Source organism: Alternaria alternata (genome assembly GCF_001642055.1).
Source record: "Alternaria alternata strain SRC1lrK2f unplaced genomic scaffold CC77scaffold_9, whole genome shotgun sequence".
NCBI classification, from domain to species: domain Eukaryota; kingdom Fungi; phylum Ascomycota; class Dothideomycetes; order Pleosporales; family Pleosporaceae; genus Alternaria; species Alternaria alternata.
Window position 1 is genome coordinate 1035899 of NW_017306198.1, and position 24733 is coordinate 1060631.

Below are 24733 nucleotides of genomic sequence, written 5' to 3' on the forward strand. Positions count from 1 at the left end.
AAGGTGTAAGGAGTATATTGGCGAAGCTGCTCGCGCGTAGGTCGAATCTCAGCTTGTTTTCGGGGTTGGCGGGTTTGTTTGTTTGGGCCAGGGACTAGCTCAACACGTTGTCCTGTCGGCTAAGATGTCACCAACGTGGTAGGATGCTCCGGGGAAGAATATCCGGCTCCAAAAGATGTCGTCGGCGTCGTCGGTCGCCCTCGAGCGGGTTTGTTATGGGATAAGATTTGGATGTTTACGCTTTCGTCTGAACTCGGTCGCACCTGCAGCAACGGAGACTGGCCGGCGCGCTTGGACCATGATAGTCACATGACTATCGTCATAACGCCCGTGCAATCGCACTACTTTCTAATTGCCAATGTAAGAGAAAAAGAGATGAGTGAATGCAATATCGTCGCCATCTGGGATCTGGCCTCGTCGCAACACAAGACGATGCTCGCGATTCTGTCGCATCGGCATGCAACTGCAGCGCTCTGGCTGGCTCGTGAAAGGCGGTGACGTATTTAGCGATGACGAGCCCACTTCCTCCATCCCACAATCTCCAGGCTCCACGTTCCTGCTCCTCCCAACCTACTGAACACATTGCAGCCCCTCTGCTTCTTCCACCATAATCCATTGCATCTCAACCCTTTGCAACCCACCACACTCGACCCCCAAACAGCCCTCAACATGTCTGTCCAGGATAGAGCCCAGGCCCAGCTGTCGCAGCTCGACAAGGAGGTAAGCGCTCTCGCTTCCGCACATGGCACAATTGTCAAAATACGACTTGTATAGGTGTTTTTGATGAGAAGTCGCAATCGCAATAGTGTTTGTACAAAACCACGTATACTGACCATGTTGTGTTCCAGCTGTCCAAGTACCCCGCACTCAACAACTTTGAGAAGCAAACGTCGGTTCCCAAGGTCTACATGGTCCTCGGTCTAGCCGGCCTTTACTTCTTCCTCATCTTCTTCAACATTGCTGGAGAATTCCTCGTCAACATTGCCGGATTCATCATTCCCGGTTACTACTCGCTCGAGGCTCTATTCAGCGCAAGCAAGGTTGATGACACTCAGTGGTTGACCGTACGTATACCCCACTTTCTTATCGCTGGCAAGACATTTGGCCATACTGTGACCATTTCAAGCTCCACAACAAGGCTAACGTGATATTACAGTACTGGGTGACCTTTGCGTTCCTGACCGTTTTCGAGAGCGCTGTAAGCGCTGTTTACTGGTTCCGTAAGTCCACCAGGATTAGTGTACACGATTTACGTCTGACCTTGCCAGCCTTCTACTACACCTTCAAGTTTGTCCTGATCCTCTGGATGGCCCTCCCCCAGACTTCGTAAGTGTCTCTCGTGGCGCTTATGATGTAAGCTAACAATCTGCAGTGGTGCTCAGATGGTCTTCCGCTCTTTCCTCCAGCCCGTCTTCTCTCGCTACTTCTCCGCATCAGGCTCCACCGCCGCCGACCTTCGCGCCAAGGCCGACTCAGCTGGCAAGCCTCATGCCTCGTAGAGCAGTTGCGAGCTTAACACCTCTTTGACAGCCGCACGACGACATCATAATAACAAAAACGAAGTTCGGAATACGCCCTCTGCTGTGCGGGAGACGGAAAGACCGGGCTTTTCAAAGCGTGCGGCTGTTGCGGCTTGGAAACGCTGCATGGACGAAGGCTTACGAGTAACGGATCATGTTCATGACAGTGTCGATGTACGAAAGAAGAGGCAGGTATCCTTACGTTTCATGATTACTTGCCCATAAGGAAGCGGATTGGGTAACATACTGCGCTCCTTGGCAGTGGGTTTCTGCGAATCGCTTGCGAGCAATATCATGTATCCGAGTCTGGCTTGTTCTCTGACAAGCATCAATCACATATTCATCCCCTTACACCGTTGAACACATAGGCGTACACAATATGCGAACTGAAACATGAATACTAACTTATCTAGCGAGACATTGACTGCATTGGAAGATGGGAAGTATGTCACACGACGTGAATGGGGAGATGAGAACAACGTTGTAAAAGGCTCGAAACTTATGATTCTTGTTACATCTGGACTTGGTAAGTGAACGAACAATTAGTTGTTTCTGTAAATCGTCTCAAAAAATTTATGTTTATGACATCCTGTTGCTTCCACACAAACATTAGCAAATCACAACGACAATATGTGCAATAGTCTCAAGAACTCTGTGCTCTTGTTTCTTTGTTTCGTGTTACTCCATCCCTGATCTTTAATTGCTCAGGCTAGGTCGTCTATTCCGACCGGCCTTCTGAACTTCTTCACTCCATACATATCATTCATTTATTCAATAACTAGTAATGTTTGATACTTACACTAAACCCAAAAGCAGATCTTTCGAACGTGCCGGTGGCTTGATGTTGCAGTAAATCTAGTAAATCTCCGTACTCAAGCACAGTCTCCAAAGACATAAAGCACGCTTGAACAGTTCTAGCACAGCAGAAGCCACGTAGCAGTATTGTAAAGATCATCAAACCCTCTTTACCAAACTCAGTCCAATGCCACTCTACTCTATCGACAGTGCCTACAAACATCATTACAGCAGGATGCAAGCCACTTATGTTTGCTTGTTGAGAAATCAGGCCTACATTCTGATCAAGCCCTAATTATGGGGCGAAGCCTGGAGGTGATCTAGCGGACGTCAACGTCGTGGCATGGTTATTCAATCGGCGAAGACAGATTGAGCTGCTGACTATCGATACGCGGAATGAGTGGAGATTGCAGTGACAAGCCAGGGCCCCTTGCATGTGCTACGTCAACCTCGAGGCGTTGATCATTGGGAACAGTGAAATCATGGTTCAATTCCTTTGCTTGTCCTTATACAACCAAATCAATGCCGCAAAAACGATGATTCTGACGCCGCAGAGAATTACCACACACGATACACGAAAACGTGTCGTCTCCGCCAACCTCTTATACGGTACCCGCAATGCTCAAGTCCCGGATCTCTTGTAGCACCTCTTCCACCCGTGCGTCCAGCTCACCCTGTGCATACTGATCTCTTGTGTTTGCATCCAGATATTGCTGTACCTGCGCCATTCTTGAGTATGCTTCCGCGCAGAACCTCAACTGAATCTTGACCAGCGCCTCGAAACTTGGGTCTAAGTAGGGCACTCGCAGATCGATAAGTTGGGGAAGTTCGGTGGTGAGGGTATCGTTGAGCTGGTCGTACGCGGCCTTGGCCAATTGTTCGTCCTTTTCAGCGCGCGGTAGCTTGGTGACATCCTTGTCAGGCTTGTCGGTGAGCTTTCGGACTTGTGCACGCATGCGGTCGTAGTCCATTTGCTTGTGTTCGCGCTTTGTGATACAGGCGTTGATGTCGGGGAAGTAGGAGCAGAATCGCTGAATGGGGTCTAGGACGGTGGTTCGGTAAGGGCCGTCGAGGGCTTTGATTGTCTCGGCGTCTAGATCGGTCACGGCTTGCTTGTAAGAGCGCGACACGCCGTCTTTTGTTCCTGCATCTCCATAGAAGGCGTCGATGGTTTCAGCGATGCGCATTTGTGAGGCGGTCATGGCGCGCAGAGAGTCCAAGTAGCCCTTTGCTTCCTTCTGAAGCTTGTTCGCGGCGGTCTCCATGGTGCGGTAACGGCTGGCATGTCGTTAGTGTTGTTCATGTTCATGTGGCATGTATTCTTCCTGGCAGGGAGAAGACGGGTTGCGGGTGAAGAAGCGTACCGCTGCTCAGTTTCGAAGTCGCGGTCATTTGTGCGCTCGACTTGGCCAGTCTTCATAAGAACCTGCGTCGTCGCGCGATTGACGCCTTTCTTGAACCCTGCGTCTTGTAAGCCGGCGGCTTCCTAGATCATCGTCGAGGGGCTCCTTACCGGTCCAAGACATGATTGCGGTGTGGTCGCTCTGGTGTGGGGGGAGAAACGATGTATAGCGGGGTGTGCACGAAGCAGGGTCGTGAGTGGGAAGTCGTGGTGTTGTGGGGAGAGCCGCGGGAATCAATGGAGATGGAGTTGCTGGTTGGGCGCGGTCGAGTCGTTGTTGGCGGGCGGCAGTGCCACAATGACGACGCTACAAGACCCCGGCCGCGCTTTCTGGTGGCTGAGCAACAACGATTCCGATTCTGACCCAACCGTCCAACTTCAATGTTTTCACTTCGACCGCTGCAGCGTGCAGCGCCCTCGCCTTTCCGTATATGCTCGACTTGTCTGCGCAAGTACTCCGTCACTCCACCACGGCGACATGATGCCAGTGACAGACAGAAGAAGGTGATATTCTCCGGAATCCAGCCCACCGGAGTACCACATCTAGGAAACTATCTCGGCGCACTGCGACAGTGGGTGAGGCTTCAAGATGAAGCATCTCCGGACACCACACTTCTGTTCTCCATAGTCGATCTGCACGCCGTCACGATAAAACAGGACCCCAGTGAATTGGCAAGATGGCGAAAAGAGATGCTGGCTAGTCTGCTAGCAGTGGGACTCGATCCTAAGAGATGCATCATATTTGCGCAAAGCAGCGTGAAGCAGCATGCCGAACTCATGTGGATTCTCAGCTGTGGTGCAAGCATGGGCTACCTGGGACGGATGACCCAGTGGAAGGTATGCGACAGCAGAAAACAGGCTTGGAGAGGCGTAATATTAATACCGTCTTTAGAGCAAACTCTCCCTCCCAGCTAATGCCTCCCCACTCGACCCCTCAAACAACAAAGACGCCCTGAAACTTGGTCTTTTCTCTTATCCCGTCCTCCAAGCCGCTGATATCCTCCTCTACAACACCACCCATGTCCCAGTCGGCGAAGACCAAGCCCAGCACCTAGAGTTCACGCGGGAGCTAGCTGTTGGATTCAATCACGTTTACTCAGAGTCACGACCTCTGTTGACCGTTCCGCAAACCCTTCTCAGTCCTGCCAAACGAGTCATGAGCTTGACTGAACCAACAAAAAAGATGAGCAAGAGCGATCCGAAGCCAAAGAGTCGCATCATGATAACAGACTCAAAAGAGCAAATACACGCAAAGCTGAAGACAGCATTGACAGACTCAATTGAAGGAGTCAGCTATGATCGTGAAAGCAGACCTGGTGTGTCAAATCTGATAGATCTTATGTATCATTTTGATGACTCTCTCGCTGCATCACCCGAAGACCTGGCAAATGACTTGAAGGATCTGAGTATGCGGGCGCTGAAAGAAAAGGTCGCTGATACCGTTGACATGGGCATCAGCGATATAAGGCAACGATATCATGGATTGATGAGCGGAGATCAGAAGGAACTAGTGCAGTGTGCGGAAGAAGGCGCGCGAAAAGCAGAGGAAATTGCCGAAAGCACCATGCAGAGGGTGAGAAAAGCTATGGGCATGGCATGGTAGCACACTCATGAACGTAGTTACGCTATGTCCTCATTGCACGCTAATAAGTTATACCATCTGTCGGTCCATTTAGACCTAGACACCACCCCTGTCTTACGTTCACATCAAGTACCAGGCGTGACATCTAGAGTTCTAGTAAATCTTGAGTTCTGATGCCGGCCAAATCGTCAGAGCTGGCCAACTGGTTGAAGGAGAACCCAGTAGCCGCGCCCCTAGGCCCTGTACTTCTGAAGAAATGTTGGAAAGTAAGGGATATGGTCGGAGGAGTTGGTTCATAGAGGATTGTTGCATGGCGCATGTATATCATGAGTCTTGACACGTCGTCCTTGTTGGCCTAGAATTGTAATCCATGCATTTCAAAGTCTACGTCCATTCACATGCAGCCCCTGCGCCGCAAGTCGCAAACCTAAAGTAGTCATGCCTCGTGTAATAGAAAAATGACCTGAGAACTCCCTTCCCATGCAATGCAAATGCCATTGTAATAGTGACGAAGCCGTAGGCAGAAAAGCCCGTCGCAAGTATAAAACCATCAATCCAATACCAGAACCGAACGCCGCGCTTACAATGAAGATGTGGAAGAAAACCGAGGAATCGAAAGATGGAGAAGGTGGTGTGAGGCTGATGCGGATGAACTAATGCGCATACGTCCACCATGTCGTGTAACTGGGGTGTGGGTTCGGGCCAGAGGATGCCGATGCAGACACGATAGTGCCATAGTCAGGACCCGAATGCTCGGATAAGAGTGCCCCACCCCTTAGTGACCCCTTCATGCGGGCCAGAGACGCGCACATGATGAGGGGTTCGGATTTGCAGTCCATGGGCAACGTCTAGCGCTTCATGGGGGTGTCTGCGTCCTCTTCTTCCGCATCGTCGTCATCAGCCTCGAAGTCGGAGTCCATTTCTTGGTCCTCGTCCAGGTCGCTCTCGCTGCCGCCAAAGTCCAAGCTCTCGGCGTCGCTGTCTTCCCAGCTCATGTCGAATTGGCCCTCATCCTTCTCTTGCTTCCATGCTGTTTCTTGGGTTGGCATGACAAAGTCCTTGGGAATATCCGCCTTTGAGAGCTCGAGATCCTTCTTCACCATCTCCTTGTACTCCGCAGGCTTGTTACGCAACATGACCCCAGCATCGACGTTGGCGGGAGAGGAAACCTCAGCATCGTCCAGTAGGGAGAGGATAGATATCAGGACCGTCTCGACACGCTGTACGGGTGACCAACGCTCGGCAGCAGTCTCGCCGGACATCTCGTCATCGCCGGGAGCGTGGAGGATGGAGATACATAGCCGTCCATCGGGGTAGATGTTTGGGTGGTAGAGCGGGCGGATGAATTTGAAATCTGATCAGCCGTTAGTTTCTTCCCTGCGCTTCGCGACTCTTTCCATCCCTGGAACGTCGTATTGGTAGTGACGTACCTGGCGGGCTATGCGGGTAGTTGCGCGGGAAAGACATCTTAGCCTTGAAGTAGCCGCCATAGTACATGGACTCTTCGTTCATGACGATGAGGGCGACACTCCACTCGAAGACATTCTCGTTGATGAGCTGTGACGTGGTTAGCTCGGTGCTCCTGCATCGCCACTCTGACTCTGACTCTCGACGGAATGTCACCGGGACTTACTTCGATATTAGTCCACTTCTCCTTGCTCAGCTGCTTGAACTCATTCATGAGTATCCGCTGCGCCGTTTCCGCCATTTCGCTTTGTCGGTCGGGGGTTCTCGCTGAAGTGTGTGGTGTTGGTGGTGTTGCAGGAACAGTACAGTATCGGCGGAGGCAATCGGTCGAGTTGATTTATACGAGTAAAAGAGAGAATCTGGTGTGCAGGGAGCGTCTTGGCGAAATGTGTGAGGAGTGAGAGAGAGGCGGGAGGGTGAGAGTTTGTACTTAAGGGAGTCGGTCGGCTGAGGCGCTGCATGATCGAATGCTCTCGCCGAAGCAAGGATCACTTAGTCCGCCCCTCGGAAAGAGCCTAAGTCACCGCTTCCGAACTTGCGGACAACGAGTGGAACCTTGGCCGTGGTACTCACTCATTGTCTGCAGCGATTCACCGTCACCATGTCCCTTTGTTCGTCGGCAGAGTTGCTGTTAAAGCACCAAAGGTTGGTGGGCGTTCTGTCTTTGGCAACCTCGCCATCGTTGCTTCCGACCTCGGAACGAATAGGAACAGTACGGAACGTCACCGGCGATGCGTTCCAAGGTCGCTTTGCTCGCGTGATAGCGAAGAGATATGGCTTATCTATCATCACCCGCATCGTCACCCATGGACATATCCTGGAGTGTCATGTGAGTGTGCCCATGCAACCCTTTGCCTTAATATAGGCTACTGATGTTGCACTATTTCACAAATATAAACGTGCACACAGTCGACCTGAAACAGCAATGTGCAGTAGTCTTTTGCTAGGTCTATCGGTAGAAACCAATCGCTTCGACCAACATCTACGTGGCTCACCATGCCGGTGCGCGAGTGTCGTCATTCCAGGCTTGCTTGTTTCTTACACGACTCTAGGTCTGCATATTCTCACGTTTTTGACATTGTTTTTGCATCTAATGGTAATCGTGACTAATGGCAAACAACCAGGCATGTAGTGGTCTTGCGTTTAACAACAATACTTTTCTATTCTAGAGTGTACATCTAAAACCGACGTGATCGTGTATGACATGACCCAGGATTACGACAACCCCCCAGTACACCAGCGCTGGCGTTAATACATGTGCTAAACGAAAAACCGATAATACTAAACATAAGAAAGACAAACAATGAAAGCATAGTCAGGACGATAAAACAAAAAAAATTCAATCAGATGTAACGCATCTTCTTCGCAACTCCCAAGCAGACCGAAACAAAGAGGCAGATGACACCGATAATGCCAAAGAACCACGCAAGGCTGCCGTCCTGACCCGGAACCTTGACGTTCATACCAAAGAGACCGCAGATTAAGTTGAGCGGAACAAGGATTGTGGCAATGACCGTAACCTTCTGAAGTGTAGCGTTACTGTCATTTCCTTGGATGACTTGGTCAACGGAGATTTGCGCGAGGTAGTTGGAGTGCGCGCGGCTGAGCATCTTCTCGAAGTGAGCCAAGTTGGACATCATAGTGACGACGTGGTCCTGGATATCGCTGAGGTACATGCCCACGTCACCCCGAGGAGCAACGCTGTACGACTCGTTGCAACGTTTGGCGAAGCCCTTGATGACATCTGCCTTGCCACCCAAGAGACGCAGGAGCTGCATGACACGCTTGCGGCAGTCGCCAATCGATCGAAGAATGGCGCGTGAGTCTTCAATGCGTGCAGTGAAGACTTGGTCCTCAATTGCATCAGCTTCATCTTCGATGCCTCGAATGACAGGTGCAAAGCTATCGACAATGTCGTCAATAAGGGCGTAGCAGATCCAGTCGGCATTCAAATTGATGTAGTCGCGAAGACGGCTGATACGCTTGCGCACGTTGAGCGTGTGCGGGCTTTCGCAGAAGGTGAATGTCAGGATACCCTCCTTGAAGACGACAGCATAGAAGTTAACGGGCTCCAGATATTCCTCCGACTCCTTGTCGGCTTGGAAGAAAGAGCGGAACGAGACAAAGTAGTATTGGTGAAACAGCTCTACCTTCTCACGCGGCTCTTGAATGCAAATATCCTCGCGAGTGAGAGGATGCACTCCGAAAGCCTTGGAAATGGCAAACACTTCCTCTTCTGTGGGGTTGACCATATCGAGCCACCAGACGCCGCCGTCTGATGGTGTGTCAAACAGATCACGGAAGCGTTCGCCAGGCATAAGTAGTCCGCCCAGTTCGGCAGCATGAATCGTGTCGTCCAATTCGGACGAGAAGAACGTCCAGCGGTTCGTCTTTACTTCCGGAGTTTGCTTCTCTGCGAAAACGTGGGAGAGACCTTCTTCGGCAAGCTTCTCTTGAACCGCAGGGTCTGCATTCTTCAGACTCAAGACGTCGCTGTCGGTCTTGGGTGTTCCTGACTGGCTTGACTTGGGGCGAAGGTCGGAGAAGACCTTGGGCTTTGCAGAAAGATTAGACGCTGCGCTCGCTTTGTGACGGAGAGGCTGGCCAATAGGTGTCTTGTCGTGAGCCTCTGCAACAAATTCCTCCAGCTCTTCGTAGTCGAATCTGGTAGTCTTGCCTGTATCCTCGGATACAGGGAAGCAGACATCTTCTTGTGCTGAACTGTGCGCAGACGCGACTTCGATGTCGTTTGGCAGATCAGGGCGCTCGTCGCTAAGGGTTGGTCGGCGCGCGGTGCCACGAGAAAGCGTCCGGTTCAATCCAAGCTCAAGCTCGGAACCTGCGTGGCTCTGGAGAGTGTTGGCACGGTCGCGGCGCCGAGGACCAGCGAATGCGTCGACAGAGTTGGGAGGAGAGACGGACCGCGAAGTCGTCGAAGAAGCCCTGCTCCTAGTCAGGCGCTCGATTGCCGGGTCGCGCGGACGCCTGAATGTCTCTCGACGGGCTTGAGGGCTGTGTGCTAGAGAGCCGCGGCGAATGTAGGCGTCGGGAGCCAAGTGTTGGTCGTCATCGACTACGGCGCTTTCGAAATCGCGTCGAGTAATGTCTGCCTCAAGGGCTTCGTTGACTTGAAGAAGTATGTTGGGTCGGTCTTGGCCCTGGACGCTTGCGAAAGTTGGTCGGCGCGAGCGAGGAGGCGACGAAGCATCGGCTCGTGGAAGAGATGCAGGCTGGTGGCGGTGGTCGTCGAGGTCAGACACCGGGGTGCTGAACCTCGTCTGGGTCTCGGATCTCGGAGTGTCAGTCATATTGGCGACTCAGGCGGCGATGAGCTTGACTCCGAATCAGATGTCGTGTGCTTTGGTTAAGCCAGATTGGTGATGTGTTGGGCGACTTCTTGCAGCGCAAGAACCACAGAAGCGGGCGAGTCGCTTGTGAGCGCTCACCTCTAAGGCGCGCTCAACTTGACGATGGCTTCGCGTAGGGTCGTCCCCTACACTAAGCCGATGGAAGACAGAGTCCGGTAGCCAGACTTCCACACCCTCTGTGGGAATAGGAAGAGTTGTAAAGACGGTGATGCAGTAGCGAATGTGTAGTGTTTGTCGTTAGACCCAGTTATGGTGGCTTGTGGTCGCCTCCGTATACCCAGGCTTTTGTGCCGAGCAAGGGGCGGATGAAGGAAAGCTTGTCGAGGTAGAGTCCCGCCAACTTGGTGGTTTGTATGGATATGGACGCCGTAGCGTCAGAAGGTGCGGTGTAAGGGGATGATTGCAAAAACAAAGACCCCTTGAGCGATCAGTCGCGGTGGTGGATGGCGGTCCACGGGGATAAGTGCCGGACAGATGGAGGGTGCGCGATTGCGACTGCTGATGGTCTGTATCGTGAGGCGGTTGAAAGTCGATGGGAGGTGCAGTGGGTGGGAGTCCAGGCGGACGGTGGGAATGTTGTTTGAGGGACGGTGCGGGACTCAAATACGGGCGGTTGAGCGATGGGTCAAGGAAAAAGCTTGTGCAGACGGAGCCTACTGGCCCAAGCTGATTGGGCAGAAGCGCTCCCAGACGTGCATGTGACGCGTCCAGAACTCAGCCGTTGTGGGGAGTTCGCGAGTGAAACTGCTGCCGTCGATTCCGCGGCCTAATTATTCTTGGTTCTTGCCCTTCGTGCTGGGAACCAGGTACCACATCGTCGCTGCGTCAGTCTTGGGCGTGAATCCATGAGGCGTTCTTAGTAAGGTTTAGTGCGGCTACGGACCCCTGCGTTCCCAGGTTGCCTGTGTGGCTCGTGAACATGCCACCTCTCCAAGACAGTTAGGCCGGACTCTGCGTAACAGACAGTCCCCAGTAATAGCCGGTACCTGCACTGCACTCGCCCTGGGTCGCAACACCACGGACACATATCCCAAACCAGCATATCCAACCAGCATGGCAGACCAGTTATTAGAGCAAGCGCGCGACGCGTTCGAGGGCCAGATTGTACGCGGCAGCAACGCTACTGCGTTACTATACACATTGGCTAACACGAACAGGACTTCGAGGGCCAGAGGCTTGCAGAGATGCTGAGTACCGTTCTGCTCGGAGCGGCTGGTGTATGGCATCCCTCTATCTAAGACGCGGTTCAAGAGGCTAACTGGTGTAGATCATTGCATTCATCGTTGGCTTCCTGCAGCAGGACATTCGACTAGCACTCTACATTGGCCTCGCCGGCTCCGCCCTCACATTCCTCGTTGTCGTACCCCCGTGGCCGTTCTACAACAAGAACCCCGAAGACTGGCTCCCACCGTACAACTCAACGCCACAGTACAACATCGACGTGGACGGGCAGAAAATCGGATAGCTGGCTGGTCGCATGTAGCAAGAGAAGGAGGAAATGCATGCTCAGAACACAATTCATGATCGTAATGGAATCTGATTCGATGATGATGACCGCCTATGCTGCTACTTGGTGCTCTCATAGCCCTTTTGTGAAGGCCCTACTAACGCCGGACGACCGAATGAAACCAAGACCCATGTTTGTTCCTGTTGAAACCCATCTCTCTACAGCTTTCGCCAGCGCTTATCGACCATACTTCTGGAACTCCCAGTCTCGGTTGTCTAGCGGGCACACTTGGCGGGTCTTGAGCCATCGTGAAATGCAGTGGAAGTGGAAGGCGTGCTGTCATGTGTTAGTATGAACCACAGAAGCCTTGTCGCGGAACGTACGTTGCAGATGCCCCAGGCGACTGTGCATTCCTCGCTGGTGGCAGAGGCTTGGTTGGCCTGGCATTCGATGCAGAGGTCCATGATGTGGTTACGGCAAATGGCGCAGTTGTCGACGACGATATCCCAAGCCCAGAGAGCGACTGCGTTCCACTAAGTAATGTTAGCTTTGACCATCCTGTGTTGTCGTCTGTCGTGTAATGCCTACCTTCTTGACCTCAAACCGTTTCTTGTCGCCCTCTCCAGCAGCACTGGCCTTGCCCGTCTTGGTCTTCGCCGGGGGCGCATCTGCCATGTCGACGTCCGCCATTGGTGTCTGGTGTATTGGTGTAGCGGGGGTTGCGGGGACTTGGTTGAAGTTGAAGCTCGCGAGGTGGAGCGAGAGCGGTCGTGGGCGGTGAGCAGGTTGTGGCGTTCGAAGAAGTACTTCTCACGGCTTCCAGAACAATGTCGAGTGGCGAAGTGCTGTTAAGGTGGTGCCAGTGTGTCTACAAGGTGAAGGCGCAGTGTGCAGGCGTCAGGCTCCAGCTGCGAGCTCCAAATTGCCAAGACCGGCCCCGTTGACCAACTCTGGGACGACGTAACGGATGAACGAGAATACCGATTATTTCGCTAAACGTCCAAAATCTTTCCAGACGAACAAACGTCGAAACCCCAACAGTTGTCACGATCCCGAGACCGGCGTCCAACAAACTTCCGCTTCCATCATACCCAAGGTGCCAACCACTCAGCCCTACGTCGCCGCAATCGTCAGTGCGCCTTGCCGAGATCAGCCTTGTTTGATCACAGCCACCTCCGCGCCGTTCACCGTCGATGCGACCGACTCTGCTCACGACACCCTCACTCTTCGCCCTAATTCACCCGACGGCGCGTGCCTATCTATACCCCGCGAATCTGGATATGACCACTTCAACATCTAACCCTTACCCAATCCTACCTTATCAGACACAGACAAAGACACAGACCGCGTCATCGCCCACCTTCCAACCCACTTGCATATCACGAACCAAGAGCGTCCGCCTGCGCCCCTCTAGATAACTTGCACTCACCCCATAGCAATACACTACAACTAGCGCCTCACATGTCGACGGCACAGACTACTGCCTCTCCACGCGCTCCTCGGGGCAAGCCGCAGAGCCCAGCTCAGGCACCGCACACCAACCAGGGCCGACAGTCGCAACGGAAACCGCGAGGCAACCGCGCACACAATGGCTACAACCAGAATCACCACAATGGAGCAGGAGCCTCCCCGAGCAAGATGCCCGCTGAACTTGCCCACGCGGAAGGCGCGGCCTACTCGGGTGAGGACGCGCAGCTACCCTCGGGACCGCGCAACATGAGAAAGCCCAACCAGTCTCACCCGTCCATCGACCGCGTCTTCTCTCCTCCAGAATCAGAGCCCGTTCCGATCAACCCGTCTGCTACTCCGGCCAAGGTCCAGGCTGCCTACGCTGGACCTACTTTTCATGCCTCTCCTGCGCCTTCTGCTCTGCCTATACCCAAGTTTCTTTCTCGTTCTGTGCCGGCCAAGACACGTGCTGGTCCTCCAACACCTCCGCCCGAAGATAGTTCTGATTCTGCTTCTCCAAGTCCTTCTGCTTCTCCTTCTCGTGCCCCGGTGGCCGTTCCCCCTCGTGATGAACAGTCCCCACTGGATCTGCTTTTCAAGGCCGATGCAGCGGAGAGAGCCAAAGGCAACCATGGACGCCCATTATCGTACGGAGCTCTCAACCCAGTGGATGCAGCCAGACCGCAGCACTTCAAGCATGATTCTTACCATTCCACGAACGGCGTTTTCCCCATAGAGCTCGATGGTGAAAGCAAACACGCGCACATGTCTCCTCCCCCTGTAGCATCACCAGCCTCGCACCGCTCCGTTACAGATCCCAACCAGGTCCCACAATTAAAGGACATGCAACAGCAGGGCAACGGCAATGACGTTATGCAAGACCTATTCAATCGGCTTTCAATGTCGCAGAAAAAACCTTCTGCAACACCGCCTCGTCCAGATGCTCAAGGACCGCAAGGCTTTTCAGGCCAAACACCGTCACCTTTCCATGGAGGCCAGCATCCTGCCCAGAATGCATCAGGGCCCACCACACCGCAGACACAGCCACCGAACCAAGACTCTGACTTTTTCTATGGCAACCGAAACCTCTCCCCATTATTCAAAGCAGCGAAGGGCGATTCAGCAAAGAAACGCAACTCTGGTCTTCGCACTGAGATCTCGGCTGAGTCTCCTATGGTTGGACAAGGCGATTTCCAGGGTTTTCCTTCTGTTCCTCCAGCTCAAATGATGGATCCCAACGCTTTCTCTCGAATCCAACCAGGAAACGGCAATGGAGGCCACCCCAATGCGCCTCGTTCATCAACACCTTTTGTGCAACACTATCAGCAGAGCCCTAACAACCGCAGGAGGACCCCGGGTCGACAGCCACACCAACCTCGCCCAGATTCCAATCAGACGAGAGGCAACATGCCTGGACCTGGCAAAACTGCCGCCAACGGCCCTCCAGCGTCTGCCGCGAAGCCTCTTACAAGCATGATGTCCTTTGTCCCTTCCTCGGTCGCAGCCAAACAACGCAAGACATCAGCACCTGCCGCTACCGCTTCACCAATGAAAACCTCTACCCCTTCCGATACGTTGTCCCTGGAGCAGGATCTTAAACGTCTGCTTAATCTCAATCCGGCTGGCGAGTCCAGCGTCAGGTAGCCTGTCGTCTTCACGAAATTTCTCATATTCGGACATATATTTCGTCCATTACCTTCGTTTGTTCATATGGGATTTCTATTTGTTTCATGTTCATGGCGCATGATTGTACTGTCATTTCATTTGGAGTTTACGGCGTTACGAGCGACTTATTGTCGCCTGTTTTCATGGTTGTAGTGAGCATTGACGGGTACGTCGTCTCAGGTTCTTTTGTCCAGCGCAAGCGTTTCTTTCGTCACTGTTCATGAATGGGTGCATGGACATGGGATTCCAAGACTTGGACACTAGGCGTTCTCTGGCATCACGTTTCATGTTACGGTGCCTAGGCACTTTTTGAGGTTGTCTCGACGGGCTGTGAGAAGTCAGCTTCCTCCGACAATGTTCTGCTGTCCACAATCTGGATCCAGGCACGACTCAACTCGACTACTATTACTACACAACCACAAACCATAAGTAAAAATCAAGAAAAAAATATAAGGGCATGATGCTCGGCTCTGGTGCTTCTCTTGGGAGGCACAGGGTTTTCATGTCCAAACATGGTTTTTGTTCTGCACATTTTCATGACGGTGAGATGTTGATACATGACATGTCCTTCTCTTTAGTTCATAGTATCTCGTTTTCATCGTGCAAGATCCGTAGCCAGAACAACAGATGACATGGGCAAGAGTAGGAGACAATAAAGCCGATCAGTCGATGGGCGAGGTCAACGTTGTCGGTCCGAAGCCTGTCAGTTGCATCTCAATCTTCTCTAAATTCTCGTGTTCTTATATCCTCTTCAGCTGGCTTACCGTGGTAGGAGCTTGACTGGGCTCTCACTTTCACTATTCGACGTCACTAGTACCACAGACCAGTCCTAGCTTGGAGCTGAGCGCGATGTGCCTCACCGTGAAACCTTCCAAACGGTATATGCTCACTCTACTATCGTCATCGCTCCCTTTTCCATCCACAATTCCTCGCACCACCACCCACTCGTTTCGGTGCTTAACACGCGCAACTACGCGATATTTGTACTTCTTAGCTAATCCGACGTACTGATTCAACCCCCACTTGTTATAACTGTCATCGCAACCGATCAGGATGAAGAGTCTTCGGAGCAAAGGTGAGCTGTCGTGACACTTTCTGCACGGTATCTGACCGATTGCGACTCCCGCTCTCGCATACCGACTGCAAACGATCAGTGCTAACGGACATACAGCCTCGCACTTCTTTCGAGATAGCCCAAGTCGTGATGAGAAGACCGCCATTACCGATAGCTCAGATGTCAACTTTGACGCTGGGATCCAAGATGCTGGTATGAAGAACAAGCGTGGGTATTCGTTTGCATGTAGGCGCAGGCATGTAACTGACTCAAACTCGTAGCATCGCGGTTCTTCCGGCGCAGAAACGACAAGCCGGATACGCCACTGCCCATTCTGTCTTCCAAATCTTCGTCATCGACACTGTTTGCTCTGGTCTCCGACCGTGTAACCCCGACAGAACTGGGCGATAGCTTTGAGAACTTGCCCGAATATGATGATGACGACGAGGAAAACACAAATGCACCTCTACCAGTTTCGCGCAACTCTTCGGCTATGTCAGAGCACGAACATACCAATGGTGGTTTTAACTTGCATCGACCTAAGTCTCGCCCCAGCTTCGCATTGCTGAAGGGCAAAGGCATGTTACTCACTATTTGTACACATGTCGGCTCAATATTGACTTAGATTCTAGGCTCGCGCCTGTTCGGAGGCAGTAAGGACAGCGGCTCTACGCAGTCAACACCGCCCCCGCCGGTCCCACAGATTCCGAAAGGCGTGTCACTTTCCAAGTCACGTCGTCCTATTCTTACACCTTCAGCCGCAGCTCGTGGGTCACGCATATCTCATCCCAAGGCTCAAGGCCGCAGCATCTCCATCTCGCGCCCTCGACTTATGGCACAGCTCTGCAGTCCTCCTATCCTAGAGAACCCTATCACGGTACCTTTCGAGAAGCGCCCCGGTCCGCCACCTGTTCGTCCTCATCGGCCAGATAGTCTCGATGAAGAGACGCTAGCTTTTATGCGCGAAAGCGGTACTCGTATATTTCTTCTGTCCAGCAACCGTGGTAGCGCAAGCACGGCGACGACTTCCACACCTCGTAGTCAATCCAGTTCCATCGAGGCGCGTCTTGGATTCCCTTCTGGCTGCGGTACTACTCCACGCAGCTGCTCTATTGAATCACCCCTTGCAGCGCGCTTCATGCTAGATCCTAATCAGCGTCTGACCGTTCGCGACAGCAGTGATGGTATGGGATACAGTCGCTTCAGCGAGTATGTTAGGTATCAACACGACAGTGTACGTGCGGCGGATGGTGTTGATGCAGAGGACCGGGAGATCGGACCTATTAAGAGGTATGATGCTAGCAAGGAAGGTGACTGGATGCTTGAGAAGCGGGTTAGCCAAGGACGCGATGGGAAGGGAGGCGGCATGTTGTTTCGCGACAGGTGGGGTGGCTTCCACTTTGTCGCTGATATCTGAGGTCGATTTGGCTGAGTTGTTAGTGGCTGCCAGGGTGCACTAAAGGAAAGTGGTGAGGGTGTGAACATGTCGTTGTTTTATGTGAGAAACACACAACACAGCTCCGCGTCATATGAAGAGATTGTTCGCCCTTCGCATAAACATGGAAGGTATCCCGGTAGTGAACATTGATGAGTAAATGATGGACATTTTTGGCAGGAGTAGCTTTGCCTTATGTTTCTCACTCCTGCGTCGCAGCAAGTCGTTAGATAGAAATTACTGGTTTATGTATGTCCTCCTCTCATCAAATCACTAGCCTGTCAACGATTCTTCAGGATTAGGCTTGCAGCATATGAATCTCCCAGTCGTATTCATTTATCTCGAATATCCTCTCTCTCTGCCTTCATGTTATCTCTACAACCATTGCACTTTCTCGATTTCCCGACTGAGCTGCACTGCACGGTTTGCGAGGTGACCGAGACAACAACGAGAATGAGAGAGTTTGATGTCGCCGAACGAAGCGGTACACTGTTAAGAGATCCGTCCGTTACCACTTCGAAACCCAGGATCTGAGCAATTCTGAGTGGAACGAATATATAAAGAAACTGTGGAATTCCTATCGTACTGCACGTAAGGCTTGCCCTTGGAGGAGGGCAACATGAGAGGTCATGGCAAAACATGGTTTCAAAGACTATGTATAATAGAGACATGGGAATGGGAGCACAAAAGACTGGACTAAAACAGCATGAAACGGACGTATGAACCAGAACGAGACACCGAAAATCTTCCAGAAGCTAGTACCAAAAGCGAGTAAAGTCAGCACATTGATGTTTCTGGAAGATAGAATAGTAGTATGTGTGGTGTCATCAAACGAGGGAAACTACCTTCGTCCCCCTCATAATCATGCAGTGGTATCTAACAGAGCCCAAAGACATTCATTTTCAGTTACCAGTCAAGTTCACATCGCGAACCAGAATATCCTCGTCCTTCCGATATGGGATACCTGCCTTCTGCCTCGCCATATCGTTGATCCACTGACCATTAGGCGCGACATGCTCACCCTTGGAGAGCTCATCCGCCAGATAAAGCCATGCCAGCGCGTTACCCACAGTACTGACTTCATCGCTAACGTGGTTGCTCGCGTACTCTGACATAGTTGAGTGGAGTTCCGAGTCGGTGAACAGATCGTACAAGTGCTTCGCAACAGCGTCGTGATCACCAGGCTTAACTAGGAAGCCAGATTTTCCATCTTGAACTTGCAGAGGGATACCACCAGCGAGAGTTGCGATTATAGGAGTACCTTTGTGGAGCGCTTCGCTGACCTTGACTTCGAAGCCTTCACGAGTGGAGAGCTGAAGGGCGATGTGGGCACAGGACATGAGTGCGTTAAGCATTTGGTCTGATGGGCCGATGCGCATGATGATGACATCGTCCTTGAACTCATTGTAGTCTCCGTTGAGAGCAGTCTCGGTTTCCTTGAAGATTCTGGTAGCATCGGGATCATCAACGGCACCATGTCCAGCTATCACGAGCTGCGGAATATCTGCAAGAGGCGTGTCTTTCATGTAATTCTTGCGTAAACTGGCGTATGACGCGAGAACATCTGGTATGCCCTTCGCCGGATCGAAGCGAGCGATCTGAACAATGTACTTGCGGTCCGGATGAGCCAGTTGACGCATGCCGGCCGCAAAGCACTGAACCTTGAGCTCATGAAGGTAGTACTGCTCATCCCATGGGTGCATGTGCTTATTCAGGCCGTCTAGCCAATCTGTAGTCGCAGGCAAGTAACCAACTTTTTCAGGTGTGACTGTCTTGGGTACAAAAGCTCGAACAGGGTGGCTAACAAAGACGTCACAGTCTTTGACGTGGTTCCAAATCCAATTCCACACCTCGGATGTAGGGGTCCCTTCCTGATCAGCCAGGTCAGCTCGAACCTGAATATGACTGCGGAAGATGACCGGACGGCTAGAAGACTGATTTAGCACACAGAAGAAATGACAAAGGTTTGGCAGCAAATTAGGCATACTGACCTGGAATCTTTCTCCTTGGCAATCTTGACAAGACTCGGCATTTGAGGATCATCAACAATAATCACATCGGCGCCGCCCTTCTCACGAGCCGAAAGAGGGCCACCAAATTCAACCCAGTGACACTTCTCAGCCTCCTCAACTACCCAAGCATCGAGCGCGGCGATCTTGTCGTCGGTAAGACGCTCACCGGTCGTTGCGACACCTTGGAGGATGTTGTGATTGTCCTTGGTAATCCTGAAGATATCCGTCTTTCCGTATGGAACGTACCATCTGCAGTCTATGCCAAGAAGACTCAGATATCTCATCAGAGCATGTCTCATAAGAGCAACACCTCCACCCTGTGCTGTGCTGTTGAAAAATGCGATCTTGGTCCTTCTATGCTTTAGCGAGTTGGCGTAGTGCATAGTTGCAGCCCCTGTAGTATCTGCTCTAGCAGTAGAGTCGTAGCTTTCGCGCTCGGCTATGTGCACTCGACTGTCAAGATCAACCAAGACCTGGCGGCGATGGCCCATCTGAACAGGTAATTCGCCCTTTACGTTGAATTGCTTTACTGTCTTCCTGGCCATATGCTCGGCTTCCTGATCAAGAGGGATTGATATCTCGTCTTTGTCCTTCGCATCGGCAGGGAAGATGAATGGTATGATGTCTAGTTCGGTCCACAGGCGTACAGCAAGATGGGGGCTTAGGCTAGCGAGATGGGTCGTCAGAGTAGCACCCATAGGCTTGGACAGATTCTTCTCCCGATAATTGCTAAGGAATTCGATGAAGGCTTTGGCTAGAGCTTCAGAAACGTCCCCAACAGACATTGGTGTGGAGACTCCTGATCCAACGCGGGATGATTCGTTCGATGAGTTGCCGTCACCTACAGTCCTAGGCGGCTCTAAGGATTGGCTTTCGCAGTTGATGGTGTAGGTTCCATCATGCAAAGCGATGCAATAACGCAAGTCTCCATCGTCCGATTGAGCGACAGCAAGGCCTGCATAGAGAGGCTGCCAAATCCACATGTTAGCAGAAAATCTTGAGGATGTAAATTTAGTGGTACTGACCTCGACAGCAGCCGCAAGAGTTCCCTTTTGTTCCTTGAGTTTGTGGAGTGCATCAGATGATTTGAATGAGGTGATGCTGAGCTGACGTCGCTCGTAAGTCGACGACTGACGTCGGTGCATATGTGTGGGCCGCTGCTCGGTAGTATCGTCACGTTGGAGCGACATGGTGAACACTAGTGTTGGAGTTGGTTCTGTAAGAAAATGAAGTCGAAAGTCTGATGTAGCGATTAGTCGATTGATAACAAGTAGCAAATAATAGCAATCTTCGATGATAGCGAAGAATGTTCTGTACTGGAACAAAACCACAGGCGAGTGCAGCGCTTTTATGGTGAGTCTGGGCAGTAGCCTGTGACTGCCACGGACATTGAAGCGGCCACGGCGATTGCGAGCATGCTAAGTGCAGCATGAATATCACACCAGGAAGCAGTGGCGATTGCTGGTAGCCAGTAGACCACAGGCCGGTACGGGCCGTGGGATCACGCATTGAAGAGGATACGCAACGTCGGCTGTTGGAAAACGGTGAATGGAAAGATGTAGATCACAGGGTGCATTCACCGTGGCGACCAGCAGGCAAAAAGATAGACACAGGAGGATGGGGTGACGCGACGATAGCCCTTACTGCGGGCCGAGATCTGGTGAGGTGAGCATTCCGAGATGGCTTCCAAGCCTACGCGACGACGCTAGGCACTTTCACGTGTGACTACGAATAGGAAAGAGCGACAATTACACGCTTGTCAGCTCGTCACGGCACAACGGCGAAGACGACCATGTTGCGGGATTTGCTGCGTTGGTCTCGATGCAGTGGAAGAGTGCGTCCTTTGACATGAACGAGTTTTCCGTGGCTGTCTTGGGCGAATCAGCCGGCAGCACGGGACGCTCGAGGGGCCGCGTGCCATGGATTTGCCTAGGTGCGATTCAGCCGCCAAACGCGTCGTGTAACCATCGTGATTACACGTGAACTAGCACCGCAGATGGAGTGGAAACGGGAGACAGCGTTGTTCAATGTGAAGGGTGGTGATACGGATATAAGGTCTCATGCAACGTAGAAAGCAAGGACTAGCTCCGGGCTCCAACAATTTGCATAATCTGGGCCGCCATGACACATTGGACTATATATGCACAGTCGATCTTCCAAAGACGCTTGGGATTGCAGCATATGGGCAACTGGCTAGAACATATCGTGGGGGTGGCAAGTTGCTGTGGAACGACGTCGTTTGAGTCGACATACAACTGGGGTGCTGATGTAAGGCAAGAAAGCCCATTGTGCCAAAACAGGACAAACACGTGTGATATGCAACTTGGCCAAATGCCCTCTAGCGTGGCGGGAACGGCAGCGTTAGTGCCAGCAAGGGTCCGTCATGATGGGGTGGAGCGGAGCGCCCGACACGAATGGGAGAGGAGATGCAGGCGAGGCCTTGGGACGAGAGGGTGCGGATGCGGGGAGGGAGAGTACCACGGGCGCATGTCCCAATAGCGCCAGTGGTGCGAGATGTTGTCGTGGCTGAAGACCAGCTCGGCGCAAACTCCAGATGCTGATGTTTCCCGCCTGCCGGATTTGAAACGCTGCTTCCTCCGTGCAAGCCAAGCAAAAGCACCAACCACAGACCCACCCATCTTGCGCTCAAACCTCAGCGATCTCACAGCCACCACACCAACTGCACTCGTCTGCATCCCTATCTGGCTTCATTCACCATCCATCCATCCGATACCCGTCGCGCCCACCAAAGGGCCGGCCCCGTCAACGTGCACCAGTTTAGATAGCTCGTCTTAGCTGTGCGACAACAGCCTTGCGACCACCAGGCATCCACACGACCCCGTCGCATACCGCGCCCTGCTGTTCGCGTCTGAATAGCGCACGACGCGAAGCACATCGACAGCTCATCCTCGCATCATCCTCCACGGGCGCGCGTCAACTGCCAGCATGAACCACTACCCTCCTCGTGTCATGGGAGGCCCCCAAGGCAACGAGCCAGCCCAACGCCTCAATCAGCTGCTCGACAACATCAAGACCGAGTTTGAAACCGAGTCGCAGCGTAGCATCGATGCCGAAGGCCAAAGTGAGTCTCCTCCATGCTATTCAGCCGCGCATTGAGGCAGCCGCATTTCGACGCGGAACCATCTCCGGAGCAAACTTTCTGCGCATGTCCTTGATTGCATCTTATTGCGAAAAGCTCGATATCTTCCCATGAACAGCTGCTGACTGCTTCTCCCAGTTTCCCGCCACATTCAGGAGATTGAGTTGATCCGCGGCAAGGTCTACTCGCTCGAACAATCACACAACCAGATGAAAGCAAAGTGAGCCCATCTTTACTCACCGCTCAGGAACACTGCTGCAGTACCTTGGATGCTGACTTGCACTGTAGATACGAGGAGCGCATCGCCCAGCTCGAGCGCGAACTTGAAGCTCGCGGCGGCCCCAGTCAGAGCTCGCAGCACCACGGCCCCTCGCAGCCTCAGCCACCTCAGATTGGCCATGGACCTAGTAACCTGTTCGGCGGCATAATGGCAGGCAGTGCTGCCCAAGGTGGCCCGGGACTGGCACCTCCCCCACAGGAGCCGCCCCAGGGCCATGGCATGCCGCCGCAACTGGGAGGTCCCCAAGGCCCGCCCGGACTCAACCCTGCTCCTGGCCCACCACAGCACTTTGGCGGCTACCAGCAGGGTCCATCTGTAAATGGTGAGTTTCAATAAGTCCCTACAATCAACTTCGTCTTGGCTAATACGTCGCAGGTTATGGTCAGCCTCCACAGCCCACTGCCTCCCCTGGTGCTAAGCGTCCAGGTCCTGCTCGCGGTCCTCCCAACGGTCCTCCCAACCCCGCGACTCCTCAGCAGAACAACCCTGCTCCGTATCCCGGATCGCCTCAAGTCCCGCGACCAACTCCTCCCCCCAACCATCATCAGCAGCCGAATGCTTTGATGGCGCCCAACCACATTCCTCTCAGCCAGAGCAACGTCTTGGCTGACCTAGATATCGAGCAGTTGCCAGAGAACCTGAAGAAGGAGGGCAGCGATTGGTTTGCTGTCTTCAACCCTCGCTCCAGGCGCGTGCTTGATGTCGACTTGATCCATAACTTGCCACATCAGAGCGTGGTTTGCTGTGTACGCTTCAGTTTGGATGGTAGGTGGGTTGCGACTGGTTGCAACCGCTCGGCCCAGATTTTCGATGTCGAGACTGGTAACCCTGTCGCGCATCTTCAGGACGGAAGCCTTCCCGAGGATGGCGATTTGTACATCAGGAGTGTTTGCTTCAGTCCTAACGGGCAATACCTCGCAACCGGTGCTGAGGACAAGGTCATCAGGGTAAGTCATCTCGACACGTAACAAATTCGAAAACAGCTAACGCCTAGCTAGGTTTGGGACATCGCTAGCCGCACCATTAAGCACCAATTCACTGGACACGAGCAGGACATCTACTCGCTGGACTTTGCCAGGAACGGCAAGATCATTGCATCTGGTAGTGGTGATAGGAGTGTCCGTCTTTGGGATCTTGAGTCCAACATGCAAGTCTCCAACTTCTCCATTGAGGACGGTGTCACCACTGTGGCGATCTCTCCAGACAACCTCTACGTTGCAGCCGGATCGCTCGACAAGAGCGTTCGCGTCTGGGACATTCAGACTGGACAGCTTGTTGTACGCCTCGAAGGCGAGCACGGCCACAAGGACAGTGTCTATAGTGTGGCTTTCGCTCCTTCCGGAAACCGTCTTGTCAGTGGCAGTCTGGACAAGACAATCAAGATGTGGGAGTTGTCAACCAACAACCGCTTTGTCCCAGGCGGGCACCAGCCGAGCGGCAAGTGCATCCGCACTTTTGAGGGTCACAAGGACTTTGTGCTCAGTGTTGCGCTTACCCCACATGGTGACTGGGTACTGAGTGGTTCCAAAGACCGTGGTGTCCAGTTCTGGGACCCTCACACTGGTGTCGCGCAACTCATGTTGCAAGGACACAAGAACTCAGGTACGTTTGAGATAGCTTCAAGGCTTGCACAAGTCGCTAACAAAGTTCCTTCAGTCATCTCTGTAGCCCCTAGCCCCACAGGAGGCGTTTTCGCTACCGGCAGTGGTGACATGCGTGCGCGTATCTGGAGATTCGACAGATATCCCGGACCTTAGGCCAGTCATGGTTCTGAAGTCAGTCACGATACGTCAGGGTCATGGGAAGATTCTGAGGACGAGCAACTTCTGTGCAAGATAGAGTCCATTGATAGCCCATAGGGAGACGACTGGGCGGTTGGGGAAAACAGGCAAAGGAGCACGAGGACAATTGCGTTGTTTTCTTATTCTTTCGTGTTGGTTTGATGAAATCAGGCCTCTATTAGGTATTACTTTGATTCCCAATTTCCTTTACTATAGTGAATGCCGTTGGTGTCATGATTCGATACTGCTGCTTGAGTGTAAAATGTTGTACTATGTGATTCCAATTTCAGCTTTACATCTTTGGAGTGCCCGCCCTGTCAGATTGAAATACGCATCGGATTGAATTTGCAGTCTACATGTAATGGAATATACGAGT

At 52.6% G+C, this 24733-nt stretch overlaps 12 protein-coding genes across 12 annotated transcripts; 6 read left to right on the forward strand and 6 right to left on the reverse strand.

Moving 5' to 3' along the window:
- The first annotated feature begins 271 nt into the window (after positions 1–271).
- CC77DRAFT_869399 (hypothetical protein) lies at positions 272–1676 on the forward strand. Its single transcript, XM_018533491.1, has 5 exons — positions 272–720; positions 849–1064; positions 1157–1220; positions 1269–1326; positions 1373–1676. The coding sequence occupies exons 1-5, from the start codon at positions 670–672 to the stop codon at positions 1497–1499; spliced, it is 516 nt and encodes a 171-aa protein (XP_018386774.1). The 5' UTR covers positions 272–669; the 3' UTR covers positions 1500–1676.
- A 1241-nt stretch (positions 1677–2917) lies between these two features.
- Positions 2918–3841, reverse strand: CC77DRAFT_1061038 (BAR-domain-containing protein; the record flags this gene model as incomplete). Its single annotated transcript, XM_018528386.1, has 3 exons — positions 2918–3593; positions 3680–3776; positions 3829–3841. 3 exons carry the CDS (start codon positions 3839–3841, stop codon positions 2918–2920), a joined length of 786 nt encoding a protein of 261 aa, XP_018386775.1.
- Positions 3687–5320, forward strand: CC77DRAFT_988419 (tryptophanyl-tRNA synthetase; the record flags this gene model as incomplete). Its single annotated transcript, XM_018536273.1, has 2 exons — positions 3687–4554; positions 4610–5320. The coding sequence occupies exons 1-2, from the start codon at positions 4099–4101 to the stop codon at positions 5318–5320; spliced, it is 1167 nt and encodes a 388-aa protein (XP_018386776.1). The 5' UTR covers positions 3687–4098.
- Positions 5321–6147: 827 nt separating this feature from the next.
- Positions 6148–7007, reverse strand: CC77DRAFT_934641 (hypothetical protein; the record flags this gene model as incomplete). The annotated part of the gene is made up of 3 exons (XM_018534395.1): positions 6148–6653; positions 6730–6856; positions 6933–7007. The coding sequence occupies 3 exons, from the start codon at positions 7005–7007 to the stop codon at positions 6148–6150; spliced, it is 708 nt and encodes a 235-aa protein (XP_018386777.1).
- A 1102-nt stretch (positions 7008–8109) lies between these two features.
- CC77DRAFT_1030944 (magnesium transporter ALR1) lies at positions 8110–10074 on the reverse strand (the record flags this gene model as incomplete). The annotated part of the gene is made up of 1 exon (XM_018526623.1): positions 8110–10074. One exon carries the CDS (start codon positions 10072–10074, stop codon positions 8110–8112), a length of 1965 nt encoding a protein of 654 aa, XP_018386778.1.
- Positions 10075–10925: 851 nt separating this feature from the next.
- Positions 10926–11917, forward strand: CC77DRAFT_1020150 (SPC12-domain-containing protein). The gene is made up of 3 exons (XM_018524987.1): positions 10926–11238; positions 11292–11351; positions 11402–11917. Exons 1-3 carry the CDS (start codon positions 11188–11190, stop codon positions 11597–11599), a joined length of 309 nt encoding a protein of 102 aa, XP_018386779.1. The 5' UTR covers positions 10926–11187; the 3' UTR covers positions 11600–11917.
- Positions 11816–12256, reverse strand: CC77DRAFT_1049904 (putative hyperosmotic protein 21; the record flags this gene model as incomplete). Its single annotated transcript, XM_018527595.1, has 3 exons — positions 11816–11917; positions 11965–12114; positions 12170–12256. The coding sequence occupies 3 exons, from the start codon at positions 12254–12256 to the stop codon at positions 11819–11821; spliced, it is 336 nt and encodes a 111-aa protein (XP_018386780.1).
- Positions 12257–13042: 786 nt separating this feature from the next.
- CC77DRAFT_1061044 (hypothetical protein) lies at positions 13043–14674 on the forward strand (the record flags this gene model as incomplete). Its single annotated transcript, XM_018528387.1, has 1 exon — positions 13043–14674. One exon carries the CDS (start codon positions 13043–13045, stop codon positions 14672–14674), a length of 1632 nt encoding a protein of 543 aa, XP_018386781.1.
- A 987-nt stretch (positions 14675–15661) lies between these two features.
- On the forward strand, positions 15662–17336 carry CC77DRAFT_1094524 (hypothetical protein). The gene is made up of 4 exons (XM_018529744.1): positions 15662–15770; positions 15867–15977; positions 16031–16345; positions 16382–17336. Exons 1-4 carry the CDS (start codon positions 15749–15751, stop codon positions 17164–17166), a joined length of 1233 nt encoding a protein of 410 aa, XP_018386782.1. The 5' UTR covers positions 15662–15748; the 3' UTR covers positions 17167–17336.
- Positions 17337–17341: 5 nt separating this feature from the next.
- On the reverse strand, positions 17342–18281 carry CC77DRAFT_870679 (hypothetical protein). The gene is made up of 2 exons (XM_018533492.1): positions 18030–18281; positions 17342–17939 (listed from the first exon to the last, which is right to left on the reverse strand). Exons 1-2 carry the CDS (start codon positions 18078–18080, stop codon positions 17517–17519), a joined length of 474 nt encoding a protein of 157 aa, XP_018386783.1. The 5' UTR covers positions 18081–18281; the 3' UTR covers positions 17342–17516.
- Positions 18087–20386, reverse strand: CC77DRAFT_934424 (trehalose phosphorylase; the record flags this gene model as incomplete). Its single annotated transcript, XM_018534381.1, has 3 exons — positions 18087–19110; positions 19176–20164; positions 20222–20386. The coding sequence occupies 3 exons, from the start codon at positions 20384–20386 to the stop codon at positions 18087–18089; spliced, it is 2178 nt and encodes a 725-aa protein (XP_018386784.1).
- A 1533-nt stretch (positions 20387–21919) lies between these two features.
- CC77DRAFT_869385 (WD40 repeat-like protein) lies at positions 21920–24606 on the forward strand. The gene is made up of 6 exons (XM_018533489.1): positions 21920–22278; positions 22435–22516; positions 22585–22898; positions 22952–23523; positions 23575–24178; positions 24233–24606. The coding sequence occupies exons 1-6, from the start codon at positions 22143–22145 to the stop codon at positions 24331–24333; spliced, it is 1809 nt and encodes a 602-aa protein (XP_018386785.1). The 5' UTR covers positions 21920–22142; the 3' UTR covers positions 24334–24606.
- The last annotated feature ends 127 nt before the right edge of the window (positions 24607–24733 follow it).